General features: G+C 37.4%; 1 protein-coding gene across 3 annotated transcripts in view; it reads right to left on the bottom strand.

The window, feature by feature from the left end:
* mlphb (melanophilin b) overlaps nucleotides 1-16,777 on the bottom strand; it is a 37,777-nt gene extending 21,000 nt beyond the window's left edge. For all 3 annotated transcript variants that reach the window (XM_040148394.1, XM_040148396.1, XM_040148395.1), the window contains exons 1-3: nucleotides 16,691-16,777; nucleotides 13,238-13,390; nucleotides 913-1,134 (exon numbers count right to left, since the gene is read on the bottom strand). In XM_040148394.1, the coding sequence (XP_040004328.1) occupies nucleotides 913-1,134; nucleotides 13,238-13,362 (347 nt within the window). In that variant the 5' untranslated portion in view covers nucleotides 13,363-13,390; nucleotides 16,691-16,777. The remainder of the gene's footprint in view (nucleotides 1-912; nucleotides 1,135-13,237; nucleotides 13,391-16,690) is intronic.
* Nucleotides 16,778-17,033: the final 256 nt, after the last annotated feature.

Genomic DNA, 17,033 nt, shown 5'->3' with positions numbered 1-17,033 from the left:
CACATAGAGTGAATGTTCTGTAACCTTCGGGTTGGACCCCAAATGTTAGGTTGCCTCACATGCAAACACAGATTTAAATTATGTTGCATAACCCTTGAACTTCATGAATCTCAAGCTTCATGTGCTTTGCCACAGTTGCACAAATAACGGAGTAAGCAAGCCTTTCTGTGATTCAGCCACCAAGCTAGCACAACGTTTGACTGGATGAGTGACTCATTTCTTCTGTGATGTGATGCATTGGTTTCCCCAACCAGTGCCGTCCAGCTGTCATTTAGTCAAATGCGCCAAGGATTTTTTATTGGAAGCAAGGGGATTATGCAAAGGTGTCTCTGCACCTATGGTTCCAGTATGATGACAGTAGACCTAAATGTTCCTTCACAACTCTTTAAAATTCCTGTTTGCCATTAAAACAGTATCAGAAAAATGTCTGTATTTTAAATACTTTAGCTGGGGATTTTTAGTTCTCAGTGGTCCTATAGGACTGTATTTGAAAGGTGTGTAATATGTCAAGCAACATGTATGCAGCTTTAAAGGACTGATTGAAAGGTGTCTAGAATCCCAGAAACAAAAGATGGGTTTATTCCAAAGTAATGTAGACAAATATGTATAGCATCCATAAGTATTGTTTTGTAGCCTTTGTAATGCATGCTGCCATTTTGGCAGAGCCACATAATCTAGATTTAGTCCAACAAGCCAGTGGCAACAACCTGTTGATCAATCAATCACATGCTGGAATTTATCTGTGGCAAAAAATGTCTGAGTTTTTATTTTGAGAGAGAAGCTGACACTTTTTGAACGGATCCCTACTGGAGCTACAGATTGTTTTTTGGTGAGGTTTTTCAACTTGCAGCCTTGGTTCTGACCTAACAGTACTTTCAACCGGTTTCATTTTTTAAATTTGTAATTTCCTACCTGGCCATGTGACAGGGATCACACACCCAGCCATGCTCCTTCTTGTTGTAGCGGCTGCAGGACTTGCAGATGTACAGCTGGCAGTCCAGACACTGATGCTTGCTGTTGACCAGGAACTTGAAAGGCTGGAGACAGCGAATACAGTGAGACTCAGTCAGGCTTGTTTGGTTCCCCAACAGCACTCTCTTGGTGTCTTCCTTCTCAATCTTGGTCTTCAGCTCCCTAAAGAGACAGGGTTAGAAATATGGAAGACTGAAAGCATGGCTCGACAAGTGCAAAATTTTCTTTTTAAATATTCTGCCACCTGTACTAGAAAGGTTGCAAAGTAGGCACACTACCAACTAACAAAACAATGTAAAACAACAAAAATATGCCCTCTTCAATGCCTGTGGCATAACTTTATTTAACATCTGGTATAAAATAAATAGTAAAAGCTATTCAAATGGCCCCTGTCATAGCTCCAGCGAGCATCCTCAAATCTACTGTATGCCATTAATTAATGTTGGGCCAAAACATGCCATCATTTATTTTCATGCATTTTTGAAGAAAAAACCCATATTTTAAAAAGCATGGAAAAACATCAGAGCGACGCTAGCCAAAGATGAGACAAATCCCAGCTGTTCACTACATACAAGAAAGGAATCAGTGGGATTCTTGAAGGGAAATGACTTTCATGTATCCTTGAGTCAAAGGTTAACATCTTGTAGTTAATATGCATACCTCAAAAAGCAGAGGAAGACATATTTTCACTTTAGGGACCCATACAGTATCAGAGAAATCTGGCCTATATTGACATGTAATAGGACTTGAAGCACTTGTGCCACAACACATATCTGGTATGCTAAGTAGGTTAAAAAAAATATTGATAAATATTTGCAAATGGCCTTTAACCAAGGTCTGTATTTGACATTGAAGCATGGCTGATTACTGTAGGATTGCTGCTAACTAATATATTCTATATGCTAGTACAGTAGATGTACTAGATATGGCTTTTTAAATTTTTACCCAGATCATTTTCAATAAATGGGATATTTTGTAAGTATCCCATAACCCTTTGCAGACACAGCTGTTGGCCATTAGTGACATGGCTTAAAAGTAATATCTGGTAAATCTGGAAAAACACTAACACCGCTGCTCTGCTTTGGCTGCAGAAATCAGTTTTCATGTTTTGAATGCACATCCAGGGACAGGAAATCGTTTTTGCAAATTGTGTTCTATGTCAACACTGTCTCAAAATGCTGTTTGCACAGTGAAACTCGGCCAAATTTGGTTCTATCAAGCTTGCACAAAGACCAAAACCAAAGTTGTGCTCACTTTATCTGGAAAGATAAACTGCTGCCTGTCAAGAAATACTTAAAACACAGAACTCCCAAAATCACAAATGGTCAATTTATGCTCATGTAAGGGTCACATAAAATAAGACAGCTTTTAAGATGCTGGTAGGCGTATTTCTGAACTTTGGACAGAGCCAGGCTAGCTCTTTCTCACTGACACCAGTATTTATGCTAAGCCAAGCTAACCATGTTTTACACTACTCATCTCACTCTCAGAAACAAAGCAAATAAGCACATTTTCCCAAATTTTGAACTAGTAACTATGGAGCTCTACTGGAACACACTTGAAGGTAAATTTCCAATTTATTACTCACTTGTGTTTTAACAGCTAGCAAAACAAACCTTACATCATTTCAGTACAAAGAGATTTTATGAATCAAAGGGTGGCAAATATAAGTGAAGAGTTGGTTGCCAGCACATGGATTGCAACACAGTCTTGTTACATGGGAAACTGAGTAAAGGCACAGAATACTGCAGAGCTTCTCCAGGAAACATTTAGTGCCCTGGTTACAAATTAGAAAAAAAGAAAATGGTTGAGATAGATGAGATATAGCTTCATTGTGGCAGTTCTCTTGATAGAAATTTTGACTTGTGTTTGAATGTGTTTTTTTTTTTACATCAACTATTCTATATACCCACCTACGCTATGTATCTAGTTCCTGTACTTTAAAGTCTCCCATAAACACAGGCATATTTCTGTTGTACTGCACTTGGGGTACTTACTAAATAACTACATTTGTGTTTTTACTTTGGAACAAACAGGACGAGGGAAAGGAGTCAGGAACATTGTATAGAACTATCCTGCCTATGTGTTACTGTATTTGTTGTAATGTAGGCCTACTTAGAGTAGTGTACTTATAGGGGACTTCAGCAGTTTGAGGTGGTATATGGATCGATACTGTTCATTGTTGTTATGGAGTCAAGTAGGTAGAAACTGAGCAGACCTGATGCCAAAATGACAGGCAACACAGTAAGTACAAAAAATTATACTTAGCCTGGGAAGAATTACAGTGAATGTCCGCAATGCTAAAGCCTTACATAGTTTTTATACTTCTGTGTATCTAAAACACTTGCATGCCTTTGTTCCAGTGTCCCAGGCTAAATGACATCAGTCAAAAATAAATGAATACTCATTTTGTTGAAGCCTCATATTACATATGAAAAAACAGATCACCATGGTTCTGTTACACGGGATAAAAAATAGCAGGAAAACACTGTGGTTGGTTGTTGGTTGACAACTTTTTGCTCAAGTTCTCACTAATGACCAGTTGTAATGAGATACTGACAGGAACATGTGTATTTTTTTCAGGAGCAGTAATTATACTACAATCAGCAAAAATGCTCCATCTATCGCAGTCTTTAATTTGCTTTCCTTGATATAAATGAACACTTACTTTGTTCTTGTCGGCAAACTCCGAAACTTAGCAGAGAAAAAATGGCAGAAAAGTTACTTTCTTTGTTGGAATGTTCTCTCTACATTCATTTTATCAGTATCTTTTAGGCATGAGAGAAATTGCACACAATGATTACATTTGAAAGTACTCTGTCTACAGCTAATAATTATGCCTGTACAATACAGTAAGCTCAGCAAACATCTCAGTCAAATTCAACTCAAAAGCCTCAAGAAGTACAGCTAAATCCTACTTGGACAAACACATCTTTCTTCTCCTCTGTGTGACTTGGCGGCTCCTTACATGTGTGTCATGAATGACTTCATTGCCTCGAGTCAGACATTTTCTTCAACAAAGTTTAAAGCAAACTTGTGCTGATTGTTGGAAAAGTAACAGCTTCACTCAGCACTGTGAAATGCTGACAGTAGTGGAGAGGAAAAATTCAGATAACAAGTCCCAAATGTCAAACAGCATGGGTGGAGTCTGGAAAATCACTGAGGATGTGAGGACGTTTATTGTTTATTAAAGCTTTTTTAAGGCCATGCACTTCGAATTATAGCCCAGATCACGGGGATAAACGGGATACTTTGTAGGTATCCCATAACCTTTTGTAGATACAGATGCTGGCCAGCGATGTGATTTAAAAGTAATATCTGTTAAATCTGCCCTCCTCTGAAACACCAAATCCCAGAGATCTGCTATACATGATCATTTTCTATGAATCAAATAAGATGTATGCTATATGTATGCTAAGCCAAGCTAACCATGTTTTACACTACCTATCTCACTCTCAGAAACAAAGCAAATAAGCACATTTTCCCAAATTTTGAACTAGTAACTATGGAGCTCTACTGGAACACACTTGAAGGTAAATTTCCAATTTATTACTCACTTGTGTTTTAACAGCTAGCAAAACAAACCTTACATCATTTCAGTACACAGAGATTTTATGAATCAAAGGCTGACAAATATAAGTGAAGAGTTGGTTGCAAGCACATGGATTGCAACGCATTACTTCATTTTGGCAACTTTGTGTGACTATTATGTCAGTCTTGTTACATGGGAAAGTGAGTAAAGGCACAGAATACTGCAGAGCTTCTCCAGGAAACTTTAGTGCCCTGGTTACAAATTAGAAAAAAAGAAAATGGTTTAGATAGATAAGTTATAGCTTCATTGTGGCAGTTCTCTTGATAGAAATTCGAAGGGGTACAGCATTGATAATTGTGTTTGAATGTATCTATTTTTGCATCAACTATTCTACGTACCCACCTACGCTATGTATCTAGTTTCTGTACTGTAACGGGTCCCATAAACACAGGCATATTTCTGTAGTACTGTACTTGGGGTACTCACTAATGTGTATGCTATAGGCAACTTCCAAGTTTTCCAAGCACTGACACATGGCTGGTGAGGTTAAATATCAAAAGCAAGTGCGATGGCTTACCAAGAGTGATTGAGAGTGGTGCCCTCTGTAGGGGTTGTAAGCAGTTTATAATTAATGTGTTAAGCTATAGGGGCCTTTAGGGCTTTCCTTGTGAATAGAAGGCCACGAGATGCGGCTGAAAGCTCTGGAATATTTCTAGTAAGTGGATATATTGTGCTAAGAATTTTTTGTCACACTGTCAAACATTTGTTTTCATCTAATCTAATCTAATTTTGCAGACATATTTGTTGATTAGGTGATGAGTACTTTTGCTGTTTGTAAGAACATTTAAGCAGTAGTTTTTGATTTTTTGGCCTCTTGGGGGAAATGGAACAAGCTGTAAACACAACTTTTACATTGTAACTTTATTGAACCATCAAAAACAAAAAGATAGTGATCCATTAGTATTTTGGGAATCATGTTTTTGAATGTTTGAATGTTTTTTCACTCTCGTTTCAGCTCTTTTTTGGTCTCCACCCACTTCTGAGGCAACTATTTAGCTCTTTAAATGCTCCACTATTTTTAACAGCTAGTCACTAACTGTTGCAACTGTAAATGTAAAAGCACCATACAGGAATAATATTTAAATGCTTTCAGGAACCATAGTCAAGGTGACAAGTATATTTATTTACATAAAAGAGAAACTGCACAACAGCACTTTCAAAAAGAATAGAAGTGACTGTAATGTTACTATTTGTCTTTTTTTAACTATCAAAAACTCAAAACAACTCAAAAAAAGAAAACCAAATAATTGATTTTCTTTTCAAGTTAAAATTTGTCTTAACTAAGATTATTTTCTCTTCCTTCTTTCATATTAAAAAACTGATGGCCATAAAAATAAGTCTTACACTAAAATATTTGATATAATTATATACATTTTTCTAGATTTTCTAGGGAGTTTACCAAGTAATATCCTTTAGTATTTTCCCCCAAATCTTAGCTTTTCCACGGCATTTGATCAAAAGCAGGTACTGCAGCAGTTTTGTTTAACCGGCAAAGCTCTGGAATCCGAGTGTGCAGCCAGACGTTTACCTTGTTACTTTGGTCTTCATAGCTGTCTGTGTCTGAATGTTCCCATACATGGTGATTCTCTCTCCATGTCCGTCCACATAAATGAAACCTTCTCTAGTTTAACTTAACTTGCTGTTTCAGATGTTCTTACCCAAATTTGAGCTGGTGTCCTTTTTTTCAGTCTTTTATCCTAACATCCTAATCTCATATTCTCATCTTTTCCTCTCTCTTAAGTCAATTTGATTATCTGACAAGTTACTAAAAACTGCATGGGCTAGTGTAAGTGAGAATGAGAGAGAGGGAGATAAAAAGAGGGAAAATCTCATTAGACAGGGAGAATCGTATAACGGGTGGAAGAGAATTCCATAGATTTTGGGCCGCTACAGAGAAAGCCCTGTCCTGGATCTCAGGAACAGTACTGAGATCCAGGACTAGTCTTTGGTCAGAAGATCTCAGGTTTCTGAGAGTGTGATATTGGGACAGGAATTCTGTAATATAAGAAGGGTCAAGACCATTTAACAATTTGTAAACAAACATCAGAATTTAAATTGAATTCTACTGCTAACTGGGAGCCCATGTAGGAAGGCGAGAATGGGAGTAATGTGGTCCTTTTTGACCTTGTCAATCAGAAATTAATACTCTTACTCCGGCATTTTGAACTTCTTGGAGATAGGATAAAGAAGAATGAGTCATGCCAAAATATAAAGAGTTGCAGTAAAAAAGGCGGGATGATATGAGGTACTTTCTCCAGGCCAGAGGTACAGAGACTTGATCTGAGTTTGGAGACAAAGGAGGAGCTGCATGTAACTTAATTTAACTACCTCATTGATTTGTTTGCCAAAATGCAGTGCTGAATTGAATATGACCCTAAGATTTCTTCATGCGATTTAACAAAAGGTGACAATGACAAAGTTAAATGCTATGGTCCAAATAATATAACTTTGGCTTTATTCTCATTGAGCTGGCGAGAGTTTGCAGCGATCCAGGATTTTATGTCTTGAAGATTGAGCTCAGTGTGTTTGTTGTTGTTATTAAGTTCCAGGGGGAAGTAGTAGGAAGTATTGTGTTTATGAATAATGTGACCAAATGGGAGCATGGTGTAAAGTGGAGTAAAAGGAGAGGAGAACTGACAAATTATAGAACTTTACAGAGCCTCCACCCTACAGGAGATGGAGGCTCTGAAACCAGATTGGAATATTTCAAAAATGCAGATTTGAGCCAGGTAAGGTAACAATTCTGTAAAAACTACTTTTTTTTGCAGATTTTAGAGAAAAAATAGAGTTTGAAAATCGATCCAATGAAGATGGACTGAAAGATCTAGATTCTGTTGGTTTTTGATTATTGATTATTGAAAGAATCCTGGGGCCAATGGTGCTAAAAATTTCCTTGAAGAGTTTAGTTGGTATTAAATTTAGGGAACAGGTGGAGGTCTTCATAGAGCAGATAATAACAGAGTGATGGAGTGAAGAGAATTTAGGACTGCAGTGTTTTCAGACGAGATGGACACTGTTTACAGATTGAATAATACTAGATCTGATGTCATGTATTTAGTTTTTTAGAAATTAAAGAAATCCTCACATTTGGAGGAGATTAGATACTTTAATAGATGGAAAAGTACCCTGAGATTTTTGGAGTTACAGTAAGATCAGAAAAGTATTGTGCTCTGCCATTTTTGACAGATCGCTGATATTTACTCAAGAGATTCTTCAGAATTTGAAATGAGATCTGCAGTTTATCCCGTTTGCCTTTCCATTTTGCCTTTCTGTGCTGTCTTCATATTTCTTTAGTATTTTTATTGTTACACCATGGTGAAGCTGGAGACCTGGTTTTCACAGGAGCAACAGAGTTAAGGGGGACTGAAGCAGTACTGTTAAAAGAAGTTCCTCTGTGGTCACATGAGATGGTGCGGCATCAGTAATGGTAGTGATGGGAGCCTTTCTATAGGTATATATTGGGATGAGGAGCGGAGAGGTACGGGGCGGACAGAAGGAGTGTGTGGTAACTTTGAGATCAAAAATGTGATCAGATAGGTGGAGATCTTCTATCATGAGGTTGGAGATAGAGAGACCTATGGAGAGAACCATTGACAGATTGTTGACCAAAAAATTTAAAATAGATTTGAATAACTTGGTCAAAGTATATTTGAATCAAATGATTCAAGTAGTAGATTTAAGAAGACACAAGTCATGGCTTGGGGGGCACAGGAAATGTGGATGTTGACAAAGAGGTCTAATAACGTGAAATAAGTGATGTCTGTGTATGTGTACCATGGTTGTACAGGGCTTTTAAGTTAATATACAGTAGCAAAGAGTTGCATATTTACACATCCAGCAGACACACACACACACACACACACACACACACACACACATGAGGATTTGTAAAGTCTTAAAGCAAAAATGTGTCAAAATCTAATAACTTTAAAATAAATTAACCCCTGTGACTATTGGTAGATGAATTAACAAAACAAACCTAGTAATAAAAATCTAACGCTAAGAAAATAAAATGACTTCTGTTATTTTGGTGGATTTGATAAAACAAAACAAAGTCTAAATCATTGCCAAAATAAGTTATTTCATTTTGTGGTCCAATATACGTGGTTTTCACGAGATTTAGGTGTGACAGTTTTATAGGTAAACCACATGAAGATTTTTACCTATTCATAAATTGCTGAGGCCGTAGATGAGAGCACCAGTTGCCTGAGCAGCAAACAACAGCTCATTTGAATGTAAAACAAATGGCTGAAGAATAACCCTGGCAGGGAAGGCAACCGAAGTGGCTAAAATTGAAAGACAGTGTTGTTCTTATATTTGTGAAAAAAAAGCCCACATACTATCTGCATGGCCCTATAACAGAATCAGCTCCTTGGCTTTTGAATGATTGGTGAATCTTCAAGAATAAACGGCATGCATAAAAACAAAAAAGCTGTTTTTAACTCTCTTTATAACAAATGTATGACTCACTCTTTTCACTCCCTCTTTGGGAAATGCAGAACGGAGACAAGAAGGTCCCAGTGGTAATGCAAGTTAATGAGTGTAAAATGACTTCATCATGTGCATGTAGACACACAAAAGCACCATGTTTAGTTTGTTGAGTAACGACGATTCAGCTGTCTCTGTTCGAAATAAGGAAATAAGCAACCACAGGAAATCTTCTGAATGAATTCAAAGGTGTCTCAAAATCAGGAACGTTTTTAAAATGGTTCAGATTAGATCTGCAGCCAAGAAACAACACTGAGGTTCCTGAAGGTCATCATAGTGTATGAAGAAGCAGGAAATCAATTTGTCTTAGATAAAGATCCTACAAAAATACTTACAGTGGCTTCAGAAAGTATTCAGACCCCTTCACTTTTTGAACACTTTATTGTGCTATAGATTTAATTGCTATTTTTGTCCATCAATCTATACTTAATAATCCATAATGACAGAGTGAAAAGACGTTTTTGGATTTTTTTGCAAATATATCAAAAATTCACAAACTAAATCTCTCATATACAAAAGTATTCAGACCCTTTTGGGTAACTCCTGTGGTCAGGTGCTTCCTCTATTCTTTAATTAATAATGAGATGTATCTAGAACTGGACTGGAGTCCACCTGTGGCAAATTGAATTGATTGGGTAGAAAGGGACACAGCTGTGTATATAAGGTCCCTAAATTCACACTGCATGTCAGGAGAAAAACCGAGCCATGAAGTCCAAAGAACTCTCTGTAGACCTCTTTGATAGAATTGTGACAAGCCATGTATCAAGACCATTTCTAAAGCTTTGAGTGTTCCCAGAAGCACAGTGGCCTCAATAATTGTGAAATGGAAGAAGTCTGGAACCACCATGACTCTTCCCAGAGCCGACCGCCCAGCCAAACTGAGTAACTGGGAAAGAAGGGCCTTGTTTAGGGAGGTGACCAAGAACCTAACTGTCACTCTAAAAGTGCTTCAGAAGCCCTCTGCAGAGATGGGGAACCTGCCAGAGGGACGACCATCTCAACAGCACTTCATCAATCAGACCTTAATGGTGTGAGGAAAATGATTCTCTGGTCTGATGAGACAAAAATTGAACTCTTTGGGCAGAACTCCAATCACTATGACTGTTGAACATTTCATCACCTGGCTAATACCATTTCTACGGTGAAGCATAGTTGTGGCAAACACAGATGGGTCCTTGAAAAAAACCTGTTTCAGAGTTCATGTGACCTGAGACTAAAGTGACAGTTCATCTTTCAGCACAACAGTGACCCAAAGCATACAGCCATTACAACGCTGGAGTGGCTTAAGGACAAGTCTGACTGTCCTTGCGTGGCCCAGGCAAAGCCCAGACTTAAACCCATAGAACATCTGTGGAGAGACCTGAAGATGGCAGTTCACAGATGCTTCCAATGTAATCTGACGGAGTTTGAGAGGATCTGTCAGGAAAAATGGGATAAACTGCTCAAATCCAGGTTTCCAAAGCTTGTAGAGACTTACCCAAGAAGACTCGAAGCTGTAATTGCTGCCAAATGAGTTCTACAAAGCACTGAATTAAGGGTCTCAATACTTTTGTAAATGAGCTATTTCAGTTCTTGATTTTTAACAAATTTGCAAACATTTCTAAAAACCTGTTTTCACTTTGTCATTATGGATTGAGTGTAGATTGATGATGGAAAAATTACTATTTTATCTATTTTAAAATTGAATCTACAACACAAAGTGTGCAAAAAGTGAGGAGGTCTGAACTTCTTCATGAAACCACTGTATGAGTAATAAAAATTATCTGTTTGAGAAGCATGTTGTCAGATTCTCAATAAAAGATCTGCCATAGTAATTTAGACCTTAGCTGTTTGACCTTAGTTGCACACCATAACAGGTATTTTCACTTCTGGCTGATTAGACACTGTGTAAGGTGAAAGTTGGGTGGAGCTTTTGCAGGAAATTGCATGGTGTCAGCAAACTCTATGTACTCAGGAGATGTCAATCCAGAACTGAGCTTGAACATGTCCATACGGTCCTAAGAAGAGGTCCAATCAGGCAACATAGGTAAAAAGACCTTTGTGGGTGGACCATGGGTGTGTAAGGTCTCTAAATGTAAAAAACTGGAATACTGTCAGTGAGGCTGGATTACCAACTGAGCAAAACTGCCTTCCCAGAAGCCCAATTTCTAAAAAAGTTTCAACATTATTACAATGTTTCAACCCCAAATTGGCTCTTCATCTGGTAAATCTGTACCTGAGGTACCAGATACTGCTACAACTGATTTTTCTAAATGTAATAAAGTTAATTACTTCTTAAAGGAGCATTCTGCAGTGTTTTTCCAGTCTTTGTGAAGCAAAAATATGCAGTTAAGCACATCATAAACTAAAAGAACAATGGCTTAAAGGTGGTTCCTTTAAGCTTTTATTATACAGCTATGGTGTCCTGTCTTGTAGAGGGGCCCTACCTCAAATTGAGTTTTGATAGGGGACCCCCTCTTATGTATGCCTTAAGGCCCCTTAATGAGTTAGTCTGGCCCCGATTGCATCTTTTACCAAATAATTAATTTAAATCGTAAAAAATATGCTGTATAAACTTAGTTACAGTTTGTAACTATAGGCATACTAATATGTTAGAGAGATACATAACAGGTGTAAATCCTGCTTTAACAGTGTGCCACTGAATGGTTTCTTCATTTTGTACCATATCCTGGAGGAATATCTGTACTGCTGCTGCTGTGCAGAGATCATCCCACATCCAAGGATAAGGGGAAATTCCCTCTAAACCTCTTCATCCCACAGCTTGATATCTAAACCATCCATCAGCCACTGCTGCCAAGGAGACATGTGAGCAGTAGCTCAGTGAGTTATAAGCAAATGACTGAACCATCTGTTTGTGACGTGCAGCTCAACAAAGTTAGTCCATCCTTCAGGAACAGAATACCGTATGCAATTTCTGCTCAGTTTTACTAAATTTGAATCAGTCTAATTGGTTGAAGATCCATCATCTCAATATAAAACAGCAGATAACCAATTATATTGCATCACAGGCTTTGAAGACAGGACATGTGATTTCTGGCTCATTAATAAATGTGAGTGTCTTGTTTTGATACTATAAAGTGCAGTGAACTGCCATGTGAGACAAATATTAGACATTCTTTCCATTCACCACAGGGGGCTTACATTCTCACTTTAAGAAGTAACTGAACACCAGGCACAAGTGCTTCATTGCTGTCTGTGCTTAAACATTACAAGCCTGTTTTACCCATCAATGATGTTGGGTGTGGTTAGAGGTGTGCTTTGCTTCTCCTGTAACTACACCCAAAAGCGATGCCAGGCATTCTGGAGTGCACTTCTTCATCACTGCTGTAAGGTGAGAAGTTGAACCAGTGGAGGTGAGCAGAAACAGGATTTTCAGTACGTGTTGTGTTACTCTTTAAGCAGAACATAGATAAAAAATGTTAAATACTTAATTATAAACAAGACTAAGACTCTACAGACATGCTAATGGGTCTATGAGGCTCTACGTAGGCTCTAGTGGTGCATTGACCTATGGTAAATTATAATGTCAGCATGTGGACTTGCTCCTAGTGACAATGTTAACATGCATTAACATTTAGCAACATCAGTTATGCAGTTAAAAAGAACACCTACGTAATCAAGGAGTTCTATATGGAAAATTCGATTTGCTAGACGTATTTTTGCCAGAAAAACTGACCTCTATAACAATTCTCAGAATACTAAGGAGAAAATAACAAGGGTGTATACATTTTTGACACTAGAAAATAAAGATTATAGAGATTTATATTCCAGAATTTATAGGAATGGAGTAGAAAAGGAGGATAATTAGCATAGTTAGTGGAGAAAAGTAACATCTAAACTAACAAAAGATTTAAGACCTTCACTATACACAAGACACAGCTGAAAATATGATATAAACGAGATATGATTTTATAGGATAATATGAAGTGTAGTTCAATAGAGTACAATTATTTGTCTGTATTGGATTACTTTAACAGGATTAGAGTTTGACTTCTAAACACGGTAATGGACAAAAACATCCAAATAACTTGAAATTTGTAGACAATTTTAAGCAATATACGATTGATTACTGCTTGTGTTTTATAGATTGTAACCCCAAAATTTGATAAGACATGTATGCTGTCTGACATTATTTTCAAAAACTCTCAAAGGTAACTTCAAAAAAACAAAGTCTTTATAATTTACCCAAGTCGGTCCTCCTCTTTCTTCCTCAGGTCAAAATCCCGCTGGACAACTTCCCACACATGCTTGGCCTCCTCATCTGTGAGCTTGGAAAGATCCAGCTTCCTCCCTGTTGTGGAGCCAGGCATGATTGTGAATTTAATGCCTGGTGCTGGGCTACAGTGGGGTGATAAAAAGATAAAAATTCGTTGTTTTGAAAATGAAATTAAACTAAGCATTAAAAGTGTCAAGAAATGTGTAAGCAGCATGAGAAGGATTTTATGTAATTATAATATTTAATATTATTATTTAGCTACAGTGGAAGCACTACAAATTGTAAAAATAGGTCACTCAAAATCAGTTCACCTGCATTCTTCCTCCAAATAATCAATCAGTGCTGCCCTTCCTATGATGCTATGCAACATTAAGTGCAGAAGTTCACAACATGACATCAGTATTAAATCAGCTAGTCACGGATTCACAAATTCATGCGCCATTATAAATGTTGAAAATAAATTACCCATTTGCTCGTGAATGTCCCAGCAAGTCATACTTACCAGTAGGAGCTACACAACTTTTCCGAGCTGTGATGGCAATTATTATTATTCCACTGTATTTCATTTTGTTGCAAAAAAAAAAAGCTTTAGAATTGATAGAAATGATAAGTTCTGATTTTTAAAAAAAGATCTATCTTGCTCATGCCAGTACGTCCATTGAAAGCAGCCCCTATCTAATGTGACTACACTGCAAGAGAGGGGACAAAATCGACAGTCTGTGTTATACTTGCTAATGCTAAACTGTCTAATGAAGTTAAGCACAAGACGAGGGTTAGGGTTAGGTTGTGATTGTACTTTTTGTCTCCTACTGTATCTTTCACAACATAGTCATGATAGTACTGGATCACTTTATAGCCAGTATGGACAGGAGAAATGATTATAGCAATCATTTACTTTTAAATATACTATGGACACGAGAGACTTTAAAAAATCCTAGACTGTCTTTTAACAATTTTCCAAGCAAAGAAGCATATTCTGTGTTGTCTTGACATCTTCCACAATTCTGAATTTACTGCCCTCCTAATGGCTCCGTAGGGATGACCTGACCGCTAGAAAATACTTTCTGACCACCTCATTAAGGCAGATTTAGTTAAGAGGGGTTCTTTTTTCTATTCTTGAAAGACTGCAAAGAGGAATCCTGATACGTTACCTGCTAAGGTAACGTACCAGGCAGGTAATCCTGGTAACGTACCAGGAGAGGCTAAAATTAAAGGCTTTATTAAACCTGTAACAGAGTTTTTTGGTTTTTTTTGGTCACTTGGGGGGAATAAGTTATGACAAAACATATACATACCATCCCCTTTTAAGTTGATATGATGAACTTGTTAGTAAACAGTTGCTTATTTACACATCAAGCAGATAAGGAGCAACATTAGCGTTTATTTGGAGTTGTGTTTCTGACCAGCTGATGAATGTAATTCCAATTTTCCCTCTTTTTTTAGCTCTTTTTTTTGGTCTCTACCACCTCTTGAGGGAAATATTCCACGCTTTAGCTGCGTAATGCCTCACAATATTCTCCAGCCAGTGGCTAACTGTGTCGGACTGAGTGGATATTTAGAGCTTTTTTTTTGCTGAAAACAGCTGCCTGCTGTGGCTGAAAAATGACGCTGAGATTGTTAATACAACAATATTCATTAGTGCATCTTTAAAAACAGGTTTTAGTAACAACACAATGGTCCATTTGTTGCCTATAATGATAGATTGTTTGTCAGCTTCTTCCTCAATAACCCTATATGATGTTATAAAAATGCTTTATATGACTGTTTTCTGATCTGCCACACCTATGTTTAAGGTACGACCAGATTTAGAAGTAAAAGTACTTGGTGATATTTAAGGAAAGACCTTTTACCCTGATCTTCTCTTTTTGAGGTGGTACATAAAACTTCTTCCCTTGCTACTTAGTTAATTATTTGCATAAAACCTAAATCAAAAGTCATAACAAGCATTTGAACAAATTTCCACTGCTGCTGCTTTTTGTAAGGACATTGTCTTTTCCTATACAGTGTACCTTTTACCATCTATAAATTAGTCTTCCTGTGTTAGTCTTCCAGCCATTCTTAATGAGCCAAAGATGTCTAAATCTTACATTTTTGAGAGATGTGCTGTTAATCTTTAATGCTGTCGTTTTGTCCAAACAAAGCAGACCAGAATAACAGTGTTGATCAAGGGTCAGTGACTTGGAATGTTGGTCTAGATTAGGTGCTTAAAACCTCACTGCCCCATGCATCTGTCCAGTGATCTGTGGAGGTTTGCACTAATTCAGCTATCACATTGCTGGGGGATTTTTATCAGGTTTCTGTTAATGGAGCCTATCAAAATATTTCACATGATCCACTTTCATTGGATCATTCATTGGTTTCAGAGAATGAGGTAACTTCACCCAAGCCGATAGAGTGATACACATATGCGCACATGACCGGTGAATTGCATGTAAACATTCACAAAATTAGGGAGGAGTAGAGGAATGCTCAGGAACATCACATAATTGTCTTGTTTTGCACAGACCACGTAAGAAAATTCAAATGATTGGGTAACCTAATTCAATTTCTGCTTCTGCAAGTGGGCAGTAATGGTAAAAACAAGCAGGCAAGTTTTACAGAGAAACGTTCCATCTAAGAGGTAGAACCTTAGTAGACCATTCATTCACTCATCCAGCTATATAAAAATTGCTTACAACTTTCCCAGTTAAATTCTTAAATTTGAGTAGCCAAGCAGTATACAAGGGATCTATATGTATTTACTTAGTGGGTGTTTGCAACTTGGTATCTTAGTCTGTTGTATTAAGGGAACATTAAGAAAAAAAGGAACTTTAAAATTCCACTAAAATATTCATTACAGTATGTTAGCCTGCATCTCTTAGCCAATTAAATTTTTATTTTTTAGCATGTGGTCTTTTAAAGGATTTTCATTAAATTTGCTGTAGATGCACACAACTCAACAGGTGCACTTTTAAAGTACTCCTTGTGTTTGCAAAGGCAAGGTTGGGCTTGATAACAGGTATGGAGTTACACAAACCTTTTCCCAGCAAAAGAACAGTACAGAAGCATACATTTTAACCTTATTCCAGTTCAAACGACTTTACATACTCTTACATGGAGTTCTCAGTGTGTCAACCTTGGCTACTTTTCAGCAGATTTATGAAAGCTGACAAAAGCTATTTGGCATTTGCCTCAAAACATAATAAATACATGAATTATATCTCTAATGACAACTTGGAACACTCTCAGGCATGTGTTTGGTCCAGTGAAATGAGCAAAATCACTGTCATCCACTGGAGTTTAAATAGCACAAACCCCTAAAAGAAGCAATAACAAGATTAAAATGATATCAACACATCTGAAACTCAAACACATTAGATATCAACATCTAATTTTCATTTCTTAACATCATGAGGACAACAATGTGTGTAAATATGACTTACCTTGGTGTTGACTGAGTAGCCCTCAGGGAGTATTTCCTCTGAAAGCACACCAGACTGACTGCAGGGAAAACTAAGTAGCAGACAGCAATTCTAATCACATGTCTAGTTAACCAGGAGGAAGAAAGGCAGTGAGACAAGCCTCCTCTCCGCCTTCCTTGACTGTGCTTCAAAGGGTCAGGCTATGTGCTTTGCCCCTTCCGGCCTCATTCACAGCAAATTTATTTAATTTTAACTGCTATTAGTTTGCATTTACAGTATATTGGGAAAGTAGCTGATAAACAGCAAATCATTTGAATTGGAAACAGTTATTTTGGACACTTTTGGACATTTTGGATACTTGTTT

This window comes from Xiphias gladius, chromosome 16 (assembly GCF_016859285.1).
Source record: "Xiphias gladius isolate SHS-SW01 ecotype Sanya breed wild chromosome 16, ASM1685928v1, whole genome shotgun sequence".
NCBI lineage: Eukaryota > Metazoa > Chordata > Actinopteri > Istiophoriformes > Xiphiidae > Xiphias > Xiphias gladius.
Note: the sequence above shows the minus strand (reverse complement) of the source record. Positions and strands in the feature narration are given on the sequence as shown.